Source organism: Coenobita brevimanus, chromosome 23 (assembly GCF_032717465.1).
Source record: "Coenobita brevimanus isolate Jiangsu-jjx chromosome 23, ASM3271746v2, whole genome shotgun sequence".
Classification (NCBI taxonomy): Eukaryota; Metazoa; Arthropoda; class Malacostraca; order Decapoda; family Coenobitidae; genus Coenobita; species Coenobita brevimanus.
In genome coordinates this window covers 64,476,665-64,488,091 of record NC_136976.1, presented here as the reverse complement: position 1 = coordinate 64,488,091, position 11,427 = coordinate 64,476,665, and the positions used below count along the sequence as shown (strand labels likewise).

General features: G+C 39.9%; 1 protein-coding gene across 4 annotated transcripts in view; it reads right to left on the bottom strand.

Annotated features, from left to right (window-relative positions):
- Window positions 1-2,431: 2,431 nt before the first annotated feature.
- LOC145392998 (epidermal retinol dehydrogenase 2-like) overlaps window positions 2,432-11,427 on the bottom strand; it is a 108,301-nt gene continuing 99,305 nt past the window's right edge. For 3 of the 4 annotated variants that reach the window (XM_080267305.1, XM_080267304.1, XM_080267307.1), the window contains one exon: window positions 2,432-3,944. In XM_080267305.1, the coding sequence (XP_080123431.1) occupies window positions 3,800-3,944 (145 nt within the window). In that variant the 3' untranslated portion in view covers window positions 2,432-3,799. The remainder of the gene's footprint in view (window positions 3,945-11,427) is intronic. The other variant, XM_080267306.1, reaches the window with a different exon arrangement.

Below are 11,427 nucleotides of genomic sequence, written 5' to 3'. Positions count from 1 at the left end.
AGAACACTGTAATGAGCTGTAAGAAAAGAAGATTTGTTAATGGTAAAATGAAAGTCCGGGACAAGATACCAGGGTTAAGAGTTGGAGAGGTAACATATGTTGAAGAGATATGTGAGTTAGTGATAAACTGTAGTTCGTCTTTGTCACCGAGGAAGATATTTGGGAACCGGAAGAGGAAATAAAGTGTTCCAGAAATGCTAGAGGTAATAGTTGATAAAAGTGAAGTACAGGAATAGAAACTGATGAAGGAATTGGATGTGAGAAAGGTAATGGGACCAGGAACTAGATGAAGTGGAAGAATGATCTTGAAAGAATATGCAAAGCCAGTCTGACCAGTTGATGGGGCCAGTCTATGACATTATTGTTACCTAAACAGAGGTGAATTACTGATGCACTGGAAAACAACAAATACAATTTAATGCCGTTATTTAAAGGAGTAGACAGAGAAGACCCACTGTACTATAGGCCTGTGTCCTGTATTAGCGTTGTTTGTAAACTCTATGAAAAAAATACTTAGAAAAATATGGACTCAGTTTCTGGAAGGGAGTCAATAATAACAAAATAGTTGGAGTCAGAAAAGGACTGTCTTGCATTACTAATTAGACTGGAATTGGTGACAGAGTTCAAATACATGAGTACAGTGACAGAAAAAGAGAGGAAAATGTGCAAAAGAAGTGGAAAATAGAGTGACACAAGAAAGGAAGGTAGCTGGTGCTATGAAGGCCTTGATAAGAAACAGAAGCTTATGTGTTGCAGCTGTGCGAGGCTTAAATGAAGGAGTGTTAGTGCCAACTTAACATATGGATGTGAGACTATCGTGTGGCATGAAAATGAAAACTCAAGAGTGACAGCAGTGGAGAGAGGACTGCTGAGGAATGTATATGGAGTACAGAGGGTGGATAGGATACAAAATAATGTGATTCGTAGAATGTGCGGAGTGAGGAGGTCTGTGGACGCCAGAATCAAAGAGTGTGTACTGAGATGGTATGGTCATGTGGAAAGAATGGATAACAATAGAATGGTGAAAAAAGGTATATCTGAGCGAATCTGAAGGAGGGAGGAGGTGAGGTAGGCCAAGGAAAAGGTGCAGGGATATGGTGGATAAGTGTGTAAGGAAGAGAGGTATCGAAGTCGATGAGGCTAGGGGACTGACAAGGTATCGATCTGGCTGGATGAAAATTGTGAGAAGAAGTGCATGATCAGTGATCTGGCACCACTTTTTAATGTGACAGCATTCGGACTGACCCTATTCGATACATTTATGTGAAGCTACTGAATGTGGTGCAAGTTTTTGGCGTATCAGATACAGCCAGGATTCCGGGGACTTAAATAATGAGTGAATGGAAGCATGGCCCATTGGAGTGGGCAGACTTGGGCTGTCTGGACGTTGCTACTCCTCACCCTGCCCCAGGGTGGGCAAGGAGGTCCAGATGATGATAATGACAATGATGATTATAAATGAAACTTGTAAGGAGCTGCAAGATGACTTAGACAAAATACACAACTGGAGTCATACCAGGAAAATGGATTTTAATGCAAAAGAAATGTCAAGTACAGTATTAGAAATGGGAATCTGTGAGAAGAGACCCAGATGCAAATACAAAATAGTTAAAAGAGAAAATTGGCAAAGCAAAAGAAGAGAAGGATTTATGAGTAATTATCAAGAATGGGCTGTCACCAGAAAAACATTAACAGGATTATTAGAGGGGCATATGGACTCTTAACAAACGTGAGAGTAACTTTTAATTTTATGAATGAGAAATGTTGAGAAAGATTATAGTGTCCATGACAACACCAGGACTTGGGTATCCAGCAGTGATATAGTCACTGTATTGAAAAAAACACATCAATAAACTGGAGAAGGAACAAAGATAAGCACAAAGATGGTTTTAGACTTGAGAGACCTTACCTACAAAGAATGACTAGAGAACATAAGATTGCCCACATTATGGGAAAAGAGAGAGAGAGAGAGAGAGAGAGCTGATTATGATGTACAAAGGTGTAACAGGTCTAGAACGACTGACAAAAGTATCTTTTTACAACAGATGATGGAAGGACAAGGGGGAATGAATACTGCAAAGATTTAGGAGGAGCAGATATCACAATGATGTGCAAAAATGTTGAGTCTCAAGCAGAAATACAGATACTGTATCTGGAATGGGCTGGAAGATAGGGTAGTGCAGGCAAAGAACATTCATGTGTTTAAGATTGGATAAAAGTAAACATGGAGACAAGACAATACAAGCTCTGCTCACACCCTGTATAATACACCTAGGTAAAATACACACATGCATGCACACACACACAGTTCATAATCATCGTCATCCAGGCCTATTTTCCCACTAAGAATGGGGTAAGGATTCACAAACATCCTCAACTAAAAAAGGAAAGCACTACCAAATAGTTACATAACAATATACTGCACAAAAATGAAGGATATTGTAATACATGCTAAAAACTCATAAAATCATACACTAAATCAAATTTGCATTCCAAAATTATTTACAAGAAAACAATGTCCATTAAAAAAAAAAAAAAAAAAAATCAGCTCATACACATATACTGTATATGGATTTGGAAAGATAATGAATCAACTGAATGATTCCTCTATAATGTAAATGAATGCAGTACAGTCATACATGCTCTGCCATAAGTCTTCTGTTGTATTAAGAAGAAAAATTCAGCTGTTCTAGATACTGTATGCTAATCAATTAAGCTGTTTTATTATTTGTACAGAAGAAAGTAAGCCAAGGATGACTGACATGCTGCAGCAATCTACCATACAGTACCTTAACAAAAGTCAAAGAAAATATTCCAGCCTCAGCAAGAGATTTTACTACATCTAACAGACCTAACAGACTAAATATCATTAATGCATTTGGGAAACTAATGCAGGCAGGGTAATACATTTATGGCATTGAGTCCCTTTAAAGTATCCGAGGTATTCCTTATGACTTTAACAATAAATGCTTATGATCAATACAGTACACAAGATTGTCCAAACATTTTTCAAACACTGTACAGACTGATCTATCTTTTTGCTTAGTTTATAGCATTTCTTTATATTTACTGACATACATGTTTTTAGGCTATGTCTGGTGTATATGATTTATATCACTGTGAACCTTATACCTATCAGTCACCATCCCTTTCCATTAAAAAAAAAAAAAAAAAAGTCCTGCAACAAAGTACTGTATATTTCCTTTTTTCCCAATCAAGAAAGACATTTTGTAGCTAATGAGTTACTAATCTCTGATGCCTCCCACTTTTTTCACAGCCTAACTGAAGTAGTAACCAGCACTTGACACAAAAAAATGCCATCACTATTAATAAAATGTTCTGCTTTCTGAAAACATTCTTAATTCCCTTCTGCTGTCTGAAAATTTTTTTCTTAGTTCCCTACATCTCAATCATAATGTAGATACCTGAGATCAGATTTGATTGAATAAAGAAACTAGCAAATCCTACATTTTGTGATGTAAAAAAAATATAGTAGTATCCATTAGCTTTCCAAACCTTGGAAATGTTATGGACTCTGCTGCTTAGTAATTTGTACTTATTTATAATGCACTCAAGTACCGTACAGTAAATAATTAAAATAATACAATTCTTATCTGCAAAATTATCCAAACAAAAAAATTTTCCAATTAAAAGTCGAATAATCAATATTTTTAAAATATCTTATATAATTATGGTTATAGGCACCATAATTTAAGCATACCAAATAACTGAACTAAAACACTTATATATGAACAGAGCAAGGTATAAACATCTACAATAAAATTCATAAAAACTCATTTCATGCAATTATCCTGTCATTGAGAAGATTATCCTTTGTTTCACTTTCTTTAAGGTCATTCTTCAGCCGGCCACGAAAGTCTTGCATGGTGAGGTGTCCTCCACATGCCTTGTACAGCCGCCACCCTCCCTTCGCTGGTAGAATGCTGCAGCCATACACACAAAGATACAAATTATTAGAGTATACATAATCTTGGTTAACCTGTGTTAACAAATATTCATTTGTGATGAAAGTGAGTTGACCTATCATAGTCTGTACTTCCATTTAATTCTACTAATGTAGGAAAGTCAGTGAATGTACAGTGAGGTTGGATGGTGAGGAATTGGAAAATGTGAGTACGTTTAAGTACTTGGGTAGTGTGATGAGTAAGGATGGAGGTTTGGAGGGTGAAGTGCTTGAAATGGTACAACAGGGAAGAAAGGCTGCTGGTTCTTTGAAAGCAGTGATAAGAAACAGGGAAGTGAGCATGGAAGTGAAAAAGTTACTACATGACAGTATTGTGATACCAACTCTAACGTACGGAAGTGAAGCTTGGACGTTGTTGGAAGGACAAGTCAAGAGTGAGAGCAGTGGAAATGAGTTATTTAAGAGGAGCCTGTGGAGTCACATGAAGAGACAGGCTGACGAATGAGGATATAAAGGAGTGTTGTGGTGAGGATGTGGATGTGATAGGAAGCGTTATGAGGAACACACTGAGGTGGTTTGGCCACGTGGAGAGGATGGAGGGTGAAAGACTGACGAAGAGAGTGTATGTGAGTGAGGTGGGGGGGGGGGAAGAGGGAGAGGGAGGCCAAGGATGAGATGGAGGGATGGGGTGGAGAGGTATATGAGAGAGGGGGGTGTGAGTTGGGAGCAGGGCAGTGAAATGGCGGGGGACAGGGCGACTTGGAGGTGATTTGTTTGTGGCCACCCCAAACGGAACTGAGGCATCTGGCAATAGATAGATAGATAGACGACTCTGTAATTACTGTATGTTTGTAGTTTCAAAACAGTTTTATCACAGATTATTCATTTCTGTTTCTGACAGCAAAATAACATAAAAGATATTTATCCCACCAACATAAATAATGACAATTATAAAAAAAAAAAAAAAAAAATCTTACACCTTAGTAGTGTTGGTGCAAGTCAAAGATATGTCAGTTCTAATTCTGACAGCAAAGTAATGTAAAAGATCTTATCCCATCTACATAAACAAAATCAATTTAAAAAAAGAAATCTTACACCATAGTAATGCTGATGCAAATCAGTTGCTATCTGACAAACACCAAAGTAAACAGTCTCTCATCTTCTCTTAATAGTTTTAGGTCTATGCTATCCTTTCCTTATATTGTGCAGCACTGTACAGATTTATAGACGTAAGGCATAGATTCCAGCAATAGGTATCTTTAAAAAAAAAAAAAGTTTTGTAAATCCAAAAGCCCATTTATTTTCCTATACGGTATTATGGGATCATCTTTACTTCTTCAATCTGATGATGTATTCTTAATTTTATTCTTGCTACCTTCAGACAATTTTATTCAGCACTGGGGAAGAAGTCATTTTACAAATCAGGCATGATGTAATTAATAAGACGGATTCTAAACTTGTCACTAATTTTTTTTTTCTATCATTACTAAATTATATGTAGGTAACAAGATTAAAATGAAAAAAATGTTCCATCAAATCCAAGAGACCAAAGAAGCCTGCCCTTCACAGTCAAACTATACTGTACTTAAATGCAGTACAGGTGAGGATATATCAACACACAGTCACACTATACTGTACTTAAATGCAGTACAGGTGAGGATATATCAACATAGCCTTATGTCATGGAGTGTCCACTGTGCCTATAAAGTTCATTTAACATCTCCCTACAAAGTTACTGCTAACTGGCTTTGAAGACGACATTATAGCAATGCTGAATCATCGCAACAGTTCACGTGTCTGTTTCCAAATGCTTTCACCATACCATTCTATTATGATAGTAAGGTCACATGCCCCACAAGGGTTAAAAAGGTGGGGAGAAAGGGTGGGCTGTGACTTCTACAGTGGGCCATCTAGTTAAGGGACCTCTACAATCTCCCAACTGAGGAAGAATTGTAGGTTTTAGAGTAAAACCCTTTATGTGCAAGCTCTAGGAATGTAGTGCTCTAAAAACTACTACACTTTCCAAGACACTGCCATGGCTTTGGGTAATGTATTTCACTTGGAGAAAAATAACTGACGAACTGGCCTCAGCGAGGGCACCCACAGCCCGTGGATCTTCTGGTAATAAGATGCGATCAGTTCCAGATGTTGAATACAGTGCATGTTGACAATCAGTTGTTTGTTTTCATGTACAGTATTCAGTTGCAAAGGTTGGCATGAGTAGATGAAGTGTGAATGAGAGGGAAAGGATGCCTCATCAGATGGTCTGTTTAAGGACACTACATTCCTTTGCCTTACAAATAGAGGGTTTTATTCTAAAACCCACCAATTTACAAAGCCTATCAGAATGCAGTGCCCTAAAAGCTATATGAATTCCACCTGCAGGAGGTTAATACAGACTAAGAGCCCAGCTCAGGTGCCCTTCCACAGAGAATATTCTTGATAGCCCCATAACCTACAAGATCGTCCTCTAGGAGGGGCATCAGATACAAATAATGAAATGCAAGTTAGTAGGAATAAAAAGGACACATTAGTTGCATGGCTTCTGTCAGTGTTATGGATGGGCAACAGACAGCTGTAGAAAGCACTTATGATGTAAAACCTACAGAGGCACTACACATTAAAAGTCACAGTCAGTGGAGACCTCATAACTAGAACCTGGATTATGTATCACACATCAGGGGTACTACTATGTGACATCTTGTGCTAATATGCAAGAGGAGATGCACTTTCATAATAAATGTTTTATCACAGATGAAAACATTGTGTTGCTTCTATGTGCGAGGGATGTTTAAAAGGCTCCCTAGCACTCAGTTTTAGGTATCAGTTTATGCTCTTAAAGTACATTCACCCCTTCCAGACATTAATATCTGGAGTCTGTGTACTGATATGCTCAAATGGGATCAAGCATTTTCTCTAAGCCTGTCTGTTTTCCAGGTGTCTGTTCTACAGCACCAAACATGCACAGCAGCGCCAGAGGCTCTAAAATTTGGCAGTGGGACCACCTTTATTGCAGTGCCTTGGCACAGAGTTTGGCAAAGACATATATCTAGCAGGAATATGTGCAAGATTATGTGTCAGCTTAACTCAGTAACTGCTGCATTAGATTTCCTGGTCTAACTCCCCATGCACAAAAAAATAAAAAATAAATAAATAAAATAATAATAATATTTGCCCATACAAAATGAAAAAGTGCCTGGAAAAGTATAAGGAAAACATACATGAGTTCATTATTCACCTTAGTTCAGCCGTGGTGAAGTAATGATGTTGCGCATTTCCATACTAGTACAGTAACAGGGAAATACTAAGGATGTGTGGGTGGTGGCAGAACGTATGGATGGTGACGGAAATAGCTCAGTTGAGATGCTAAACAGCATTAGAACTGTGAGAAAAAAAAAAAAAAAAAAAATTGCTCATATGATGTGTGCAGCAGCTACATACATGTTTTCCATCATATGAAGTACGTGTACATAGCAGCTATCAGGTTAAGTGAGGTCTGGAGTGCTTCCTCTTGAATGGTAAGTCCTGGTGATCATTTCTGGTGGCAGAACTACATTTGGTAGGGAGTCAGTGGGTGAACATTCAGTTGTTCTGCTGTAAAGAATAATGTAGTACATACAGTACACCCTTTCTGTATCAAACCTCAATATAACGGATTTTGGATTTATCGAACGCCTCAGTGCCCACTGAATTTTTGTCAGCTATACCAAACTAAGGTTGATAAATGAGGAGGTACAGTGTACAATACATGTGTTTCCTAGCCATATTACTCAAACCTGGCCTGAAATTGTACTTTCCCCATCATGATTGCTGAGTTTTAATAAAAGATTATAGTACTACTACACTAGTCGTGAAAAGTGCTATAGGCCAAGTTAGTGTAAAATAGGTATAGTTTTCATTTACAGTACTGTCCTACAATATGATATTGTAGTCAATTATTTTCAAACATGTGTTCGAATTCTCACCAAGGGATTTATTGACCCAGGCTTCCCCCCAATTAGTTCAATATAGTGAGGGCATAGTGGACTGTAATTACAGCAAACCCTCGCTTTACTCTACTCAGCTAAAATGAATATCAGATTTAATGGACACTTTGAGGACCCTGGAGGACTCTGGACAAACTGTCGGATATACTGGATACAATCTGTTAAATGGGAAAAACCATGTGAACCTATTAGACAATCTGGGCACATAGGGTAGTTTTCTGCATTTAATATGTACAATACTATCCGTTACATGGGGCAGGCGTATGACACTGGCCTCCTGGATCCTCCCCATGAGCCAGGTGACTCAAAATGCAGTTGTCAAAGCTGGTGACAGTTTTTTCAACCCACTGGGCTAGGTTGGGGAGGTCAAAGGTGTGAAATTATGGTCAAAGTTAGTGTAAAAGGAAAGGTAGAAAAAAAAAAAATCATAAACAAAAAAACATGGTTAAAAAAAAAGAAAAAAAGAAAAAAAGAAAAAAGATGTTTGGGTTTTTTTAATGGTTTATTTGGTTTTAATGTTTTTTCTCTATTAGTCACATTGATTGTGCATGTTGTGTGTCTGTGTAAATATATATCTATCTATATATATATAGTGCTCGACAAATGTATTGGGCACCCAGTGCCCTCCCAAAAAAAACAAACCTTTCACATATGGAAAAAACATGTAAATAATGCATTATAATTACCTTTAATGCTTGGTAGGGTTTCCTTTGCACCTCTTCACGGACCTGAGACGTCGTGAAAGTGAAAAGGCCAAGATCCTCAGGTGCTGGGGTGATATATTTGCCCAGGACTCACGAATGGCTGCTTCCAGCTTAGGCAGAGAGCTCACGTCCTTCCCTTGGAGATTCTTTTTCACAAGGTACCAGAGGTTTTCTATCGGGTTGAGGTCTGGGCTATTGCCTGGCCAGTCTTTCATGAAGGAGACCTCGCAGTCACGAAGCCAGTTGGTGACAGACTTGGCTTTATGAGCAGGTGCACTGTCCTGCTGAAACACTCGTGCACCTGTGAGTTCGAAGGGCTCGGGTAAATGACCACAAAGCAGCTCCAGGTAAACGTCCTGATTCACTTTGCAGTTACTGGGAAGCACAACAAGCTTCCCCAACCCCTTACCAGAGAAACAACTCCATACCATAAGTGAATCAGGGTGTTTAACTGTGCTTTCCATGTAATGGGAGTCAAGCCGGCCACTACCTCTGCACCAGTACACGCGTGCTCCTCGATTACAGGTAACGGTAAATGTTGCCTCATCAGACCACAACACTGACAGCCACTGCTCCTCACCCCAGGTATGGTACTTGTTAGCAAAGGCAAGCCTACGAAGTCGCTGGTTACATGTAAGAAGAGGCTTTCTCACAGGCCTGTGACTTGTGTAACCAAGTTCACGGACTCTTTGAGAAACAGTGCGCACTGAAACCTTGCCAAACACTTTCAGGTTGCTCTCCTTAATTCTCCTTTCAGTCATACGAGGATTAGACTCCACTGCACATTTGAGTACATTAACAGACCTCGGGGAAGTTTTCCTGGGCTTACCAGACCGAGGTTTCTTTGTAGGAATGTCACCACTGTTTTCCACTCTGTAACGGGCACACTACTTCCGCACTGTCGACCGAGCCACACCAACCAAATCACTAATTTCCTTTGTGGGGTGGCCTGCTTCCTTTAGTGCAATGATCTGTGATAATATTTCACTAGACAATTCATGGGTAGGGGCAATATTAAAGTAGCAAAAGCCAAAACACTGCAGTTCACTAAGTAAAAAATGGCACAACAAGAGAGGGAGGAGCGGCTGGGTTCCCCCCTCTCTCACAGCCTGCTGGCAACTGAGGCGCCAGCCAACCAGCGCACAATAAGGCCTCGGGCTGCCGTGACGTCATGTTAATGCCCAAAACTTCTGGCTAAATTTTTTCTCCCCAAAAAAGGGTGATTCTTTTTTCGCCAAAAGTTTGCAGCACCTTGACACTGGCGCCCAATACTTTTGTTGAACACTGTATCTACGGTATATATATATATATATATACAGCAGTCTCTCACTTGTCCGAACATGCAGTGCTGGACATGTTCCTTATCCGGACGCAGAACCTTGGCTTTATTAAACCATTATGTGAATTTACTTGCTATTATCTGGATGTAAAAGTCCCCGAGAACTTCAGCCAGCCAGCTGACATATTCAAACATTCAGTATCGTGGCTGCTGGGCTCGAGCCATGAGCAGGAAACAGGCCATAACCCATAACCATAACTAAAATGTCTGTCTGCCCCTGTACTGAATGGTCAACGGTGCATGCTCATCCGATCACTCCCAACGAACCTCCTGTACCCGAGTAATATGACTGTAATCCACAAGTGACATCAAAACATCTGTACGCATCCTCACTGGATGTCCAAAGTGGTGCAGCCATTGGGCTTAGTCTCTCCTAACTGCCACCAAGAGTGCAACAAAGACCGCAAGCCATGAGTGCATGTTCGGTGACAGCAGCCATCCGCCTCTCTAACGAACGTCAAAAGTTGCCTCGTCACCAGGAATTCTGTTTCCACATGGCCACCGGGCGTCTGACAGACTGCAAGTCACAAGTAAACGTACGGAAAAAGTGCCCGTCTACCTAGTGACAGAAGGGTGAAATTCCTGCCCACAGCCTCGCTTCTCTCCCTTTCCCATCCCTTCTCCATGCCCTCCCGGCTCCCCCCTCATTCCCTCAGTCCCTAAACTCCTTCACGTAGATAGCACTGATTCATGAGTTTTTACTTTTTTTTTTTTTTTTGCACTTTCTTCAAATACTATTGGCCATATCGAAATTCCGAAATGACCATGAGAAAGCTCATGAAATTCTACATCTAGTCATTTGCTTAACTCTTGGAAGGCGCCAGCAAAATTTTGCACTAGGATGGTGGGAAGTTATCTGAAGGTAAGTTTTACCCTTGAACACTATTAACCCGCCACATCCCGACATTTTTGGACCTTTTTTTTGGGGGGGCTCAAACATCCGCTTTTGGTGAGAAACATCGAAAATTCATAGAGAAATCGCTCACCTGAGATTTAAAATACCGAATTTAGGTGCGAGTACTTCCTTACCTGACTGGGTTTTCTAACAGGCTGGCACCAAAGAAAACGAGTTCTATGGGAGGGTAACTATTTTATCCACTCATAAACAGTATTTATTTATTTACTTGGTACGAATTTATATGTAGTACAAGAGTATATTGGTTTTCAAACGGTAATATAGGCATTATAAGCATTGTTTCACTCACTAACTCATCACCATTCATGACCTTTTTTTTTCCCACGTTACCTGATCATCATTTGTGACTGTTTCTTCCTCTAAACTTTGTCCTCCATATTGTCATCGATTGGGGAATCACTCTGGCCCTGAATGTCTTTATTGGCCAGGTCACTGGTAACAGGTGAATTGTCGAGACAATGGCGTGCAGGGGGGGTAGAGGTTATGCGGTGTAAGGCATTGTTCCTGCTTGGCATCTTGTAGAGGAATAGAGGAAGGTGTCCCATGTATACGTGCCA